The 15,795-nt window shown below is 40.0% G+C and overlaps 1 protein-coding gene and 1 long non-coding RNA gene across 9 annotated transcripts in view; one reads left to right on the top strand and one right to left on the bottom strand.

Moving 5' to 3' along the window:
• Positions 1-15,795, top strand: part of MECOM (MDS1 and EVI1 complex locus) — a 54,518-nt gene that overhangs the window by 35,165 nt on the left and 3,558 nt on the right. For all 4 annotated transcript variants that reach the window (XM_063916201.1, XM_063916199.1, XM_063916200.1 and 1 more), the window contains exons 9-14: positions 2,722-2,748; positions 9,300-9,466; positions 10,116-10,193; positions 11,156-11,325; positions 11,768-11,912; positions 15,489-15,710. In XM_063916201.1, the coding sequence (XP_063772271.1) occupies positions 2,722-2,748; positions 9,300-9,466; positions 10,116-10,193; positions 11,156-11,325; positions 11,768-11,912; positions 15,489-15,710 (809 nt within the window). The remainder of the gene's footprint in view (positions 1-2,721; positions 2,749-9,299; positions 9,467-10,115; positions 10,194-11,155; positions 11,326-11,767; positions 11,913-15,488; positions 15,711-15,795) is intronic.
• Positions 8,846-15,795, bottom strand: part of LOC134909394 (uncharacterized) — a 203,104-nt gene continuing 196,154 nt past the window's right edge. For 4 of the 5 annotated variants that reach the window (XR_010175907.1, XR_010175904.1, XR_010175906.1 and 1 more), the window contains 4 exons: positions 11,748-11,845; positions 10,999-11,195; positions 10,083-10,221; positions 8,846-9,460 (listed from right to left, as the gene is read on the bottom strand). This is a non-coding gene — a long non-coding RNA (uncharacterized LOC134909394). Of the gene's footprint in view, positions 9,461-9,677; positions 10,002-10,082; positions 10,222-10,998; positions 11,196-11,747; positions 11,846-15,795 lie in introns of those variants that run through there. The other variant, XR_010175908.1, reaches the window with a different exon arrangement.

The raw sequence follows: 15,795 nt of genomic DNA, 5'->3' as shown, positions 1-15,795 counted from the left end.
AAACACAAAATAATGGTTTGCCTAGATGTTGATAATTATGTGCTAAAGATGGACAAAGGAACTGTTCTGCCACCTTTATCTTGAGCTTACCAAAGCATATGTATAAATTAGAGATGAGCGGGTTCGGATTTACTCGGTTCTTATCGCCAGAATTATCGCAAGTTCTTTTTTTCTGGATTTTTCTTATTGGCTAACCAAAACACGTGACGTCCGTGAGCCAATAAGGAGATTTGGGTAAATCAGAGTAAAACCGAACCCGCTTATCTCCAGTATAAATTAATAGGGGTTAAATTCTATCATTGTTAAGTAGTGTATATATATATATATATATATATGTATATGATATACGTGCATTAGGAACCACCACAGTAAGTGACTGCTCCTTACTTTCCCTATAATGTCCATTAATCTACTCACCATGGTGGCAATTTAAAGTGGAGTAAGTTATTTCCTTGAACAGTATAGTTATCAGATCGCATTGCCTCTTGTCCAGTCATCTGGTTCCTTAACTCTCCAATGACAAGCTGCACATAACTTTTACATTGTGGCAAGTCTTCATGGTTTATTAAAAGTACTTCAGTATACAGTATTAACTTATATTGATGGATAAATGCAAATGTATTTTTAAAGATTTAGTTTTCATTTTAAAATGAAGGTAACTGAAAATGTTCATCTTCTTCTCGCTGTTTGCGTATAGTCGTCAATAAGCAGTGTGAAATACAGTAGATGAGATTGTTTAGGAACGTGAGTTGCCTGAATCAGCAATGGTTCATCAGCAAATGTTACCTTTATGGATGCAAAAGACACAACAGCGGAGGCCATGAATAACAGAGAGTGAGTTACGGCGTCTCTCTAATTAGTATAATGTACTGACATCTGCTAACAGGTGCACTCACTCTTCTCAGCAGAGAGGCTTTTCTCCACAAGGGAGTGAATGCATCAGCCTGTTTTGATGTCAGGAGAAAATGTATTAACCTAATAATGTGATATTGGAAGACTCTTGCAAGGACAGCTTTAAAAGTGTATTTGGTACAAGTCCAAGAATGAACTAATTTAAAAGGGACCACCTAGTATTAATATGTATCTCAAGAAACCTATATTATCCTAAAATATGTATTTTCAGATGTACTTGCTGCTACATTGTGTATTTGGCTTATATTACATTGTACTCATCACACTGTCATTTGTAAGAATATGTTTCTGGGTTCTATCATGTTTACACATCAACTTTTTGTAGTCATTATTAAAATATATTTCCACACAAGTGGCTTCCATTAAGTATATTAATAGACACAAACAGGTGTTTGCCAATAGAGTATTGTACCTGGGAACTTTAGTTTAGAAGATCCAGTAATGCCTGGCATACCCTTCAGTAATATTGGTTAGTTTGGTTAAGCTGGGTAGGAATCACTGCTATTTAGCTTTGCGCTGTTCGGCCCATCCTCACCCACTTCAAGTTACATTTTGTATTACTTTTGCTGCAGATGTTAGTTCTGTGCATGATTCAATGACAAGCTGAGGCAGTTTATGATGATGTTCCACAGATATGACAGATGGTGTCTGATGGTGTTATTAGATGCATGTTTGCAATGCGCTGTATTGTTGTTAGCTGCTACAATCACTGTATGCAGTTCGGTAATATCAATACATCTGCAGTTTAAAAACATATAGAGCTGGTCTAATGCAAAATCATAAAAGAAAATGATAGAAATTTATTGTTAAAATATTAGCATCCATGTATGACACACGCAGTACTATTTACATGTATTATGGTAAATTTACTGTTACTATTTATTTGCTTATAATGTTATAGTTTTGTTGTTGTTATTGTTTCTCTCAATAACAGAGAAGCCTGATTCAGAGTTACGCGCAGTTGCATGCACAGCTGTGATTTTGAATGCAGTGGAATATGCTAATGACTCAGACGCAGCCTTGTGCATAAAGATGCCCTCTGCTGGCGTCTCACATACGCCACCTAAATACAAAAGTAACAACTTCATTCACACCATCAAACCTCTGAACCTTATTCTGTCCCAGAATGAGCGTCTCACCTAAGACTGTCTAGCTGTGTATGGTGGCGGCTGACTATGCCTTGCCCGGAACCGGTCCCAACACACCTTTGCTTTTTTTTAAAACCCCCCGTCCCTGGTACTTCCCCCAAATCTTAACCACCTATCCCTCACTTTGCAAATAGATCCTCTTTGCGTACACCATCGCTAATCCATTGACGCGCACCAGCAATCCACAGTGTGTGGGCCTCTGAATCAGGCTCGGAGTACTCTAACTACAGAAAGATCAAAGAGCAGGAAAATGTTGCAATGGTTGCTACTATTGTAAAGCTTTAGGAAAGATGAGAATTGATTGGATAGCTGTGGAACGTGCCCAATCATGTGCAGTCTGAACTGACACTGCTTCTTTAGCAAAGTTTTGAGTGCCTGATTCTACAGTCCTCAGACAGGTGGTGTAGTACTCAGCCAGATATCAGAGCAAAGCTTTTATATGGAGGTAATGGTGGCTACCCACATTTCTGCCAGACTAGGGAGCTTACTTTGAAGAAGGGTCATTACATTTGTGTGTAGTTCTTTTTAATATTTCAGGTTTCTTTAAAAAATAAACATAATAAAATGCAATAAGTTTGCAGTTGATTTGCAATAATTGTCTGCATGGATTTCTAAATATTGACTAACCTCTCAATTTTTTTTTTTTTTATCATTTAAACAGTTCCCATTGCCCGACCAGAGAACCTGGGTAAGTTATTTTGACGTTTTATCTACCAATTACTGTGTTCTACCTGTATTTAATTAGGTTAATTTTCCTACTGTAAGTTTTATGGCACAAATGTATAAAATATTAATGTGACAACACATTAATTTCTAGAAAGGTATTGGGGTGTGGACAGGGTTCTACAAGAACATAATATAGGATGAAGCAGGGTGATAGGTGGTCCTTGCTGCAGGGCCGAAACTAAGATTTTTGACACCCGGGGCAAGACAGTTATTTGGCTCCCCCCACGTGCGCGCGCACACGCACGTACACACACACACACACACACCTTGGAAACATGTCAAAAACACAGGAATGAATTGTTGGCAAAGTTTCAACCAGCATTGTCAGGGTGCATCCAGTACACATTCCCTAGGAAAATGGATAGGAAAACAAAAAAACTAACATGCACCTCAGATACAGTATTGTGTGGAACTCTGACTGTCCAACTGCTGTAGGACTACAAAGCCCAGTATGCCAGTAAGGACCTACAACCAATTAAAGAGAAGAACCAATCTTCTGGGGAGGGACACACACACAATGTGGGTTATCCTGGCTGCAGAGAGGAGTCCCTAGGACTGGCTGGTGTTATATACCTGATATAAGCCATGCAATCACTGTACCACACACCCTGGGAAGGGGACGGGACTCCAACTGGAGCAGGGACCTGCAGCGAGGGTACTAGGACCCAGCAGAAGGTAGCTTCTTAGGACCCTGTCCTTCTCTGCTGAAAGGGGGAGGCGCTGGGGAACAGGCCTGGGGCAGACATCGCTAACACAGGCACATGAGTGTGTGAGCGGCCATGGACCAGCGCTTGGGAAATGAGAGGGGATTGGAGAGTCCTTGGTCACCACCCCTGCCTCATTCATTAGCGTTCTACTTGCCTGGGAGGGGGGCGTTTCATTGGTGGTGCTGGAGAGCGGGTAACTACAGTGAGGGCTCTTGGACCCAGCAGAAGGTAGCCCCTTAGGGCTGAGAGGAAGGGGTGGAAGCAGAGTACCCATCTCTGCACCCTCTCAGATTCTGAACCCGGGGCGTATGCCCCCTTAGCCCCCCCCCCCCCCTAGTTGGGCCATGCTTGCTATTTGCTTACTGGAGTTGTTAATGTCAGTCACAATTTCCAAGACATAAATGCTACAGATTTACTGTAACTGCAATTGTTCTGCTATGAGCCAATTTGTATATATTTTGTAAGCCTTCATTACATTTATTATAAAGTTACTAAATGTAGAAAATATATTACTTCCAATGAAAAAGTAAAAAACCTCTTAAAATTTTCCAGTGGCTTATTCCCATTTCCTTTGTCAAAGTTAATTTTCATGGAAAAGTCATATCAATTATATTATAATCTTAATATCATACAGGCAATTAATCACGATTAGTAAGCAAATGACCCTTCTGTTGAACTTTACTCTTTCCAAAACATTGCACTACTCATAATTTAAATCATGTATTTTTTTTTTTTATAAAACAGAAAAATAAATATATATTTTATATGTAAAACATTGTTCTGCAAAGATCATTATTTTTAGATGATTTCTGCCGATAGTGTAAATATAGCACATTAGTGTTTCTCAAGAAATATTCAAATCATTTAAATTCTGTTGCTTTATAAGCACACTGAGACTATTATTTACATAATCACTGATACAGTTTAAGTTTCTTTTCTGCCTCCATTGTAATCTTATACCTAATAAACTTTTGGGATTTATTTTATAAGTGAACAATATGTTTTTTTGTTTTGTTTTGTTTTTTTACGGGGAATAAAAGAAATCATAATTACCCCTTTCCAGTACATTTCTAAATATCCCAACGTGAAAAATGGATGGATACCCCTGACCAAATCACAATATTTATTCTGATTGGCTGGGAGATTTGACATCAATGGGTTGTACCTGGAAGAAGAGGCGGGCTCAGCCACGTTATGTCACTCTAATCCAGTCATGTGACACCCTGTTCAGCCATATCTGCCCTACTACTATCAGGCATCCAGCTTGTGATGTGGCTTATGAATAGACAACTATTGTGGTTTATTAAATAAACTATTGTGCTTTTTTATGGTACAAGGTGTATTGCCACCCAAGGCACATTGAGCCCTGGATGTTGTTGTCCATACAATGAATGCAGAGTAGCATTGTATGGCCACCATTTTCTTGTTATGAATTTTCAGACAGACAGAAATAAACTTTTGGTGTTCCGGTGCTTCTTCTCAGCAGGAAAAGATGGATTGTGCTCAATGTTGGACTTGCCTCACACAAGACAGCTGCCTCTTCTGTCTGCTATGAGCAATAGATTAGGAGTTTTGATATTGTAGAGCCAATAAGACACATTAAGTCAGCTGCAGAACTGATACATAATTACTGTGCTCATATTCATAAAACTAATATCCACAGACCCGTCAAAGCTTGTCATTTGCATAAGTGGTTGATATTGATTGGAATGTATTATCCATATAATATGTAACCAAACACACAGACTTAAAGGATTTGTTTTAAAATGCTGATTTCCGTTTAACCAGCAAACCGATGCTGGATGTGGTTATAGTCCCTTGGCATAGTTGAGACTTAACTCTTATAACACAACATCAGCAGCCACTGCTAACAGCTTAATGATAACAACAACATAAGGGAAAGCTGCTTCATTACAATAATTACACTGTAAGAATATATTAGGTTTGTCTGTATCACATATGGACAAGTGTGGTCAGTGCTCTGCTGACAAGTCTGTTCTTATGAACTTCCTTATATGTAACATTAATAATTTAAAATAAATGTGTCTGTGAACATGGCTTGCAGCTATGAATAGATATTACAGTAATAGGCTTGGTGTGACATTCCCCATGTAAATCGCCTATGATTTTAAAATCGTTCCACGCACAAAAATGTCAAGTGATTTAATACCTCTAGATAATGAAACTGACCAGGGTATTAAATGGGTAGAAATAAAAGATATTTATTATCTTTAGTGTGGTACTTATTATTCCTAACTATTATATGTGCTATCATAACCTTTGTGCTGTTCTGTCAGTGCTAATCAGCCCAAAGGCCAAAGGTCATTTTTCATTCACAAAGCCTTTTCCCAGTGTAGTTATCCAAATATCAAATTGATTTCTTACCCAGAATAGACCAAATAGATTAAAAGCTGCAAAATTCAGATTGCATGTGATAAAAAATTGATTTTTAATAAATAAAAAATAGAAGGGGGAAAACACCCCCTGAAAATGCTAATTCTCCAGATGCTTGGGTTAGATAATGGCATTGCTCTGCAGGGATGGAATTACCTGCTATGTGATCAGCAGTAACATTACAAAGCTGTCTGCCCTGTGATCAGTAGGTGTCAAGATCCTTCATGTTGACAAATGTGCTGTCTATAAGCATCTGTGGAGAATGTTTTAGCAGCGGAATGATTATGAATCAAACCTATGTGAGCCCGCAGCCCTTGCTGCATCCATAGCCTTTCGTATTTGTTGCATGACAAGTAAATGCATCTTGACTTCCCTTGGAGATTTTTTTCCTGCTCTATGTTTGAAAGACACTCAGCAAATTGGTAATGGTATTCTGTACAGTGCAATTTGTAACTACCATTAAAAGCTCTAAGCATGGAACGGGAGGGCAAATCTGTAGGTCACTGGGAAAAACAAACCATATTCTATACAAAGCAAAACAAAGAGAGGACCTTGCTTACAGACAGTCAGTGATCAGACAGTCTGCGCCATAAGGTCCGGCTACACTGTAACAAATAGTAGTAGTGAGATCCACCATTATGTTCTGTCTATTTCCATCTATTTCTGACTATCCCTTATATTTGTACACATTGAAAGGGGTCATTTTAATGTCACAAAAGAGAAACACACAAGTGTGTGTGTGTGTGTGTGTGTGTGTCTGTCTGTGTGTGTCTGTGTGTGTAGAGGGAGAGAGGTTGAGTCTATTTTTCCAGAATACTTGGGATGTAATAGTTTCCAGAATAATGGGTATATTTCTATCATTATTGGTACATTTCTTACAGTGTGTCAGGATATTTTTAAATAATGTATTTATCTTTCTTGACACTGACCCTGGTACTATTCTTTGTATTACATGATTATCATTATTAGATTTAATGTACACAACGGTGCACAGGGTAAACATACAAAACACTTCACATTAACAGGCTATAAGATTTTAAATGCAGTACACAATGGAATGCCAAAGCATAGAGACCAGACATTAATACTGCACCACAGACTGGGTAGGACAGATAATTTGGGCAACTCAGTGAAGCTAGCAGGAGTCACAGGTGGGAATCAATTCAGTATTCAGTGACTCTGCACCAGGGCCGGATTATGGCTGGTGGGGGCCCCACTACTGTCACTGGCAAAGCCCCCCAACCCCTCCGCCTGACACACACACACACACACACACACACACACACACACACACACATACAGAGCATGGGGGTCACTTATGGCAGCGCAGCCCAAGGAGCACATGCTGGCATCTTCGAGTCACTTTATCGGGGGATTACACTTCCCTATCCCGCAAGACTGACTGAGCTCCACGGCAGCCGCTGTTACTAAACAGCTGAGCCACCGGAAAGAGACTACTGCAATTAAAAATGCACCGTGTGGAGGCCCAAGAACAGCTGCCCCTGTTGCCCCTCCCTTAATCCGGCAAGAGACAAGGGAGCAGAGCATTGGTGACCTGGAAGGTGATAGGGAACAGGGACGTGCAGTGAGCTAAATGGCTCAGGAGGCACTGGCTAACCCCAGAGCCAGAATTCCATGCAATATATGAGCCAAAGTGTACATCTGGGCATTATACACAGGTGCAGCAGTATAAACGCCTGGAAATTTGGTGAGTTTTGATTAGAGAGATGTGCTGAAAAGATAAGCAAGTGAGGCACTGCCTCACCTGCCATAGACTTTTTACTCCAGAGTTTGGGCTATAAAAATTATTAGAATAATGCAAAGAAGGTATTTCAAACAAATTATTAGTATTTTTCATATACTTTATTCAGTCAAAACTCTGGTTTAAACGTAAGTATGACAGGAAAGGCTCTGCCTCACCTGCCTCACCCCACCGCACGTCACTGGTAGGGAAGAAGAAGAGGGAGGTGGGCCTAGCCTGTAAAGAGAATATATACTAAGGATCCAGTTACATGCATGAACCGGTTCTAATCACAGGCACACTAGGAAGAAGCACGTAGTATCTTTGGGTCTGTTTATAATTGGTGTCAGTTGGGCCCTGTAAACGAACATCTCTAGCTGCATATATGTATTGCAGCAATGACAGATCATTTTAGTGCCTATTTAACAGATACTGTTTCCGGGACAGCAGCTCTGATAACATTTTATCCTAGCAAGTGAAGGGTCTGCAGTAAATTGATAGTAATCGCTGCTTAGCTGTTTGGAGCTTGGAAGATAGACCCAAGCCACAGGTCCTGTTAACATAATGGGGACTGCGGTCTGCAGTGTTAGTTTACCCAAACCGTGCAAAAACAGCCATTTTAAGAAATAGACCCCAATAGGCCTTATTTAATTATTGTTACCTTGTTAACACATCCACTAATGCTTAAAAAAAAACCAATATTTGCATTTTGAAGTATGTACTATACAATAAATATATAAATGTTTGGCATTGTGTGCAAGGACAACATGGCAGCCAACAGAACAGCTAGGCAACATTGCAAGAGGTAAACACCCTCAAATATGCAAATGGTCATTAGCTTGTACATTTATCAATTAGCTGTGAATACTTAGTAAGCAAACAGCAACTGCCTCCTGTCACTGTCATTCTCTTGCACTTTGCAGCCTGTATTGGGTTAACCAAACAGTTTTCTGTGAGTTCTTATGAGAAAAAAACACTTTCTAAAACCATTTTTTTTTCAATATGGAATCTATCATTATATAGGATTTTATGGACAAGGCAATGCAGATGGAATTTTTTGTCTTGTTAATAGTATTTTGGGATACATCTGTTATTCAACAGACCACCTGTGTGGAAAGAAAATGAGCTGGCATCCAGACAGTTATATAAATGGTTGTTAAACATAAAATATATCTCATCAGAGATACACAGAAATAAATGCTAACGTACAAGCAAACTTAATTGGGTGTCTGAGTTTCTTTTCAACTTTTTTATTGCCTTTTGGTTTTAAATATATGTTACATTACCTTGTAGAAATGCACACAATGTTTTTTATTGTGTGTGTCATAAAGTACAAATATTTTATCATTACAAAAGACTTGGTGTTGTGTTTTTGAAGGGTTTTTATATTACTGTGGTACAGCTCTACTATTGTGTTATTATATTACTTTACTATTAGATTATTATATGTTGGATATAACCACAGATTTAACCGAGTCTACGATTCTATAAAATGGGCAGATTTCTATAATTTATTTTAAAACGTATGTGGTTCCTTTTGATGGACTATTCAAGCCAATGATGAAATGCATATTTGATTTTTCTGCTGCTAACCTTTCAGATTTGTATGGTTTATTAGCTATTAACTGTATATTCTGCAGTTGCTTTAATACTCTGTATTTTCTCTTTCAGATGTCAGCAATAGAAAACATGGCAGAAAAGTTGGAGAGTTTTAATGCTCTTAAACCTGAAGCCAATGAACTTATTCAGTCTGTTCCTTCAATGTTCAATTTTCGAAGTTCACCAACAGCCCTTCCGGAAAGCATTCTTCGAAAAGGCAAAGAGAGATATACCTGCAGGTACAGAACCTTGACATTTAGCTACTACTGCAGCAAGTAGTGCAGCGTTAGTAGTAATGACGGCATAGGATAGACAATTATGTGAAATGAGGAAAGATGATAATTGATGTTGTGCACATGAATAAAGGCATGGATAGAAAATAAGATATGGAGATGAAAATGAATGACATTAAGTAGCAATATAAGGAAAAGTTGTTTTTATTTAGGATGGCAAAATGTCGATAGTTGCTGGTGGGATTGCGGACAATGTAGAACGATGGCTCAAGCTGGTGACATGCTGTTTGGTTATGGGTTGAAGACATTGAAAGAGCAAGTTTGGGAAGAGATGTGGACATAGAGTGAATGACGATGGAGGTTTGATGGGCAATGGTAACATGAATGGAATAGATCAGTTGGAGGAATGTATTCATGTGAGGTCACCCTGGCAATACTGTAGACTAGACATGTTGGAACGATGTGCTGGATCTCCACAAGTGAGCAATCCTCTTTATCAGAGGTAACCTAGTATTGGAACAGCTACTACCTTATAGGGATGCTGAGAAATAGAATCACAAGAGGCAGGTGTGAGGAATATGGTGAAGAGTTAATGACGTGAGCTAGTTGTGTTGATACTTACAGAAAAGTTTTTCTTTGTCATCTGTTCCCTTAGGTACTGCGGAAAGATCTTTCCAAGATCGGCAAACTTAACTCGACATTTGCGCACCCACACAGGAGAACAACCTTATCGGTATGAAACATTTTCTTGGTTATTTCCACTATAGGAGAATATGCAAAGAAAAATAACAATTGTGATTATTCTTTCTAAACATCTCTGTTGGAAGCTGGGATTAACATGTGCAGCTACTCTAAAGGGGGGTACACACAGAGAGTTCTGTGTTTAAAATCTAAGCAATCTGACTAGATTGCTTAGATTTTAAGCACGGATCTGCCATGTGTATTCCTCCCAGCGATGCGCGGGGCCGCCGGTGCTAGATTGAGCCTGCATGCAGGCTCAATCTAGCGGGTCGCTCACTTCACCGTTGTGTGAAGTGAGCGGCCCCCCGTCCATCCCCCCTCGCTTAGCACATCGCGCTGTGCTGAGTGGGTGGAGAGATGTGTGCTGAGCGGTCTTTGTTAGGATCGCTCAGCACAGATCTCTCCCGTCAGTACCCCCCTTAACGCAAGAGAGAGAATGGGTAGATTGTCTAGTTCAGGGCAGCAGGTCAGTGCTATACTGTTACAATGTAATGCAACCATACTTTTCCATTAACAACGGTCATGTTAGATGAATCTTTTGAATCAATGATTCATTTATTTTGGGCTCCATAAAGGGAGACAATCAATTCTTTAGATTAAATCGTGTAGTAAATACAAATATAATTATATGTTTGAGAGGAGTTGGCTTCAGTGATTTGGGTGGGATTTCCATGGAAATGTAAGTGCTAGAAGATTGCTTAATTCTTTGCCATCATCCATTACACAGTCATGTATGTCACACATGTTATTCATTCTAGTCTTGGTAATGGTAATATTTGTTCATAGAAATAACTCACCAAACATTTTCTAACATTTATCCAAGAATTATTTTAAAAGCAGGATACAGGCGAAGGTGAAACAATTGGGATGTGGTTATATTTGCTGTGGATGTTTGATGCAGTCTGCTCTGATGTCTCTCATGTTGTCTCACTCACTCTTGTCTGTTGGCTTCAGATGCAAATACTGTGACCGATCCTTCAGTATCTCTTCAAACCTGCAGCGGCATGTCCGCAACATTCACAACAAAGAAAAACCATTTAAATGTCACTTGTGTGATAGATGCTTTGGTCAGCAAACCAACCTGGATAGACATTTAAAGAAGCACGAGAATGGCAATATATCTGGTAAGACGTGATGTCTTCTTTGTTATGGGTTCCGATGCTTGGTGTGGGAATTGATGGGATAGAATTGCTGACAAGTGAGCAGTAGAGGAGGAAATGCACATAAAACCACGCCACAAACTTGAACTTTCAAATCCACTCTCACAACATGTAAGACTCCACTATTCATACATGTGCGTGGTTGTGGGACTGGGGTATTACTATACTTATTGTATGATATGTCTGGCTTCAGGAAAAGGTCTGTTTTCAGACAATAGGAAACAGAGTTTCACATGGATTTCAGCTTTTCAGCTTTTCTAGTCATTGACCCTAACACCTTCTTTTGCAAATGGTACTTTTCCCAAACCTCTGTTCTCCTGAAGTCACCCCGCAGTAATTACATGCTAAACGGATAGAGTGTGCTCTTACACTGTGCTGTTACTGACCTTCTCTTTTCCTGCCCCAGGTACGGCTGCATCCTCCCCTCACTCGGAGTCAGAAGGCACAGGCGCCGTATTAGATGACAAAGAGGATTCCTATTTCACTGAAATAAGAAATTTCATTGGGAATAGTAGTCATAGCAAGCAGTCGCCTTTACACTCAGAAGACAGGTAAGGCAATAATACCTTTTTCTGCAAGTCAGTTCCTGCAAGCAAGCTTTAGTATAGAAGTAATCTTATTCATTAACATGTTTTGCAATGTAAATATGACGCGCTGTATGTGTTAAGCAGGTGCCAAAAATAGATTGTTCACTTATGGTTGTTCTGTGCTTATAGCAATACGGTTATTTGTGAGCACTGAGGAACCTTAGTGAATATTCCTCTGCATGTTCCTTTGGGTTTGATTGTGTTGTGCTAGACTATTAATATCCCACGCAATACTCATCACTATAATATCTTATCAGTTAGGACTGTATTACAAGGAAAATCTTTGCATGCGTGGGCAACGTATGAATAAAAGTTTAATATATGCATGTTATTTATCTGAAAAGCCCATAAGCAAATTAACACCGTTCTTCCTCTCTCTGCATGATTGATACAAGTAAAACATCTTTATAATGTTCAGCTGAGTAGTAAAATATTTGAAAACTGTCTAGTTAAACATGCAAATACTTTACAGACAGAGCAAAACCTGGATGTATGTGACGAATGAGAGAAAATAATTTACACAACAATCAAATATTGTAAAACCTGCTAAAAATGATTAATTAATCTATTTATTGGTGAAATGCATTTAATCATGTACTCTGCCTTTTGATTGGTGACTTGCCTTTAACATCTGGCCACAACATGTCCCTAAACAGGAAGTTAATAAGAAGAGAAGGTCACTGGGTCAGTCAGTGTTTCCTTCTCAGAATTCTGCATTCTGACTGTGCTTGATGGATATTTTATCCCTGGCAAATTACTGAACTCCGAGACGTAATTAGCAAATCTGTTTATTCAATCATAAAGCTTTCCTTTCTTTAGGTCCAGTTCATGAAACACTCACCCATGAGAAATGTGATGCAGCATAAACTAGCAGCACCATTATTTTTCCAGTGCTGCCTACTTATTCTTTTCAGTTCCTGCTGGTGGTCCAAATGTACCATCATTATACTCTGATAAAATATATAAGTGGTCACTGTGTGATTTGATTTGGCCAGTAATTATCCTGTTTTAAAGCCAAAAGACTCATTGCTTATTCAGCTTTTCTGTTTAAAGTATATAATTTCCTGACTTTTTACATTGATCCCTGTAAGCGTGTTGACTTTCATGTTTCCTGGTTGGGGACATGTAACTGAGAATGAGAGTCGGTAAGAAAAACTGTACCCAGAAAAAGGATATCACAATATAGTGATGAAGCCCATTATCTGGGAAGTGTGATGGTTGTTGCTGGCTCTTTTCTAATGTGATTATCTTTGATTAAGTAAACATATTCTTTACCTTTGGTAGAAGCTGCTTTGTACTGAATAGAGCATGGCAATGTAAAAGCAATCTATATATTCTGTTTGAAAATTCACTATGTAAATGCTGTATACGGGCAGGGGCGCCACAACCTTTTTTGGTTGGGGGGTAAGATTTATTTTCATTTTGGCACACCTGAAAGACTGTCACTCCCTCAGGGGCACTGTCACTCCCTCAGGGGCACCTGGACTTAGCCGCCACACCGCCTACATGATGACAGAGAGATCTCTCTTTTTATCTACAGATGTGGCCGCTGTCAGCTTACCTGTGAATGTATTGCACGTGTATCTGCATTGCAATTGCGACTAGCTGCACTCGCGCGTGACTCGTTCATGGGAGCATATACAATCATGCAACCCTATGGATTATGGGTGCGTACGCGGTGCAGACTTTACAGATACATTTTCAGCTTAACCCAGTAGGAAATAGGGGGAGGTCAGGTGGTGCCATGAGGGAAGGGGGCAGGAGGACTAAGGGGAATTGACATAGGGGAGCACAAAGGTGGGAGGAGGAAGCGGGCAAGAGCATATGAAGTGAGAGGTGAGGTGGTCCCAGAGAAGGGGACAGCCCACAGTAATTAGCCACACACTTTAGGGGCTGGGGCTGGGTGCGGAGGGCCCTGGGGGCAGGTGGAGAAGGGTTCTGGGGAGGGAGGAGGTGAAGCAGCCTGGAAATGGTATTATCTCCCTTATGACACCGTCCATATTAACTATAGATGGCAGCCGTACTGCACCTTTCGACCCAGAACTTTGACTGGTGCCTCTCAAATATTTGGGGGTGGCAAGTCACCCCCTTGCCCCTTCCATTCTAGTGCCTGTGTATACAGGTCACGTTACAATTTGGGTGGCATATTTTTTACACTAGGGCAAGATTTTATCAAGTTACAAAATATCTTCTCTTTCAGAGAGTGAAAAAATATACACATAGATGGCTTTAATTATTAGCTTTTTCTGCATTAGATCAAAGGTTCCCAAACTTGGTCCTCAAGGCACCTGAATGATCCACTTTTTAAGTATAACTATGCTTGGCCACCACTGCTGTAACGAGACATTTTAGTGCTGTGTGCAAGAAACAGCATTGGCGCGCTCCCCCCATATTTAATATAGGGCCAGTGCGCGCCATAAGGATGTGGCTTCATGGGAATGTGGCGTGGCCACAAAATAATACCAATTCAGTCTCCATTATTCAAATGACACCACACAATAGCGCCACTTACACACATTACACCAGGTAGAGGCCCCTTTACACATTATGGCATGTAGAGTCCCCTTTTACACATTATGGCAGGCAGAGCTCCCTTTTACACATTACGGCAGGTAGAGCCCCTATCCCACATTATGGCAGGTAGAATTCCCTTTTATACATTATGGCAGGTAGAGTCCTCGTTTTACACATTACGATAGGTAGAATCCCTGCCACACATTAGGCCAGCAAAGTCCCCGTTTTGTGCAAATACGACAGGTAGAACCCCCTTTTATACATTATGACAGATAGAGCCCCTGTCACACATTATGGCAGGCAGAGTCCCCATTTTACACATATCTCTCAAAAGGGGGGATATGGGAAAGAGGAGGTAGGGAGAGAGTGCATGCTGTCCGCGGTAATGTATGTAGTGGTGTGCCCAGCAGAGATGGAGCTGAGTGCACAGCTATATACCTGACAGCGGGCAGCGCTTTAGCTGGCAGGGCCAGGCAGCACTTAATACCACAGTGCGGCCCTGCGGGTGTTGCTGGCCGGTCCTGTGCCCACAGCGCATATGCGCTGTGTGCAAGTCACCGCCAGCACACACCTAGTTATGGCCCTATTGACCACAGGTGACTTAATTAGTTCCTGAGTCAGTTTGGTTTAACCATCTGTGCGTAACTATGGTTATCTTTAAAACCAGAACTGTTAGGGTGCCATGTGGACCAAGTTTGGGAACCACTGCGCTAAATCAGTTTATATCAGATTCAACTGTAGCCTGCAAGGTAATATAGCACTAAAATATAACGATACTATATGTATTATAGATTATGTATTATGCTGTTTATAATCTTATACATTCTTTTCTATCATTCATCTTTTTTGTATAGTAAATCCAACTAAGTGATTTATTCACTTTCTTGTATTCCTTTATTGTTTTTTTCCTTTATCCTAGGATGAAACCAAAACTTCATGATGCATATAACTGTTTCAGTTTAAGGATTGTATATAAGAGGATGACATAGTTTATATTAATATCCCTCTTCTTCTTATCTCTGTTAGGATGAATGGCAGCCATGATAAAATTATGCTGACAGGGCAGAATTCAGACATCCTAGATGAGGATGAGATAGAGGATGATGCTATCCTGGATGAAGATGAGGAAGAAAGTGACCTAGCTGGGAAACCAGTAAAGGAACCTAACTCAAGTCTGCTTGAAAATGACAATGATTATGAAGAAGCAAATAAAGTTGAATTAAATTGCAAAGTCTCCCCCAGCAGTGGGTTAGTGTTCTTTCTCCAATTCCTACTTGATGGGGTATCATTGGGCAGTCAAGTTTATGCTTTAGGATTTCTGCTTTGTTGCTGA

The sequence above is a fragment of the Pseudophryne corroboree genome, chromosome 4 (genome assembly GCF_028390025.1).
Source record: "Pseudophryne corroboree isolate aPseCor3 chromosome 4, aPseCor3.hap2, whole genome shotgun sequence".
NCBI lineage: Eukaryota > Metazoa > Chordata > Amphibia > Anura > Myobatrachidae > Pseudophryne > Pseudophryne corroboree.
The sequence above is the reverse complement of the archived record's forward strand: the minus strand, read 5'-3'. Positions and strand labels throughout refer to the sequence as shown.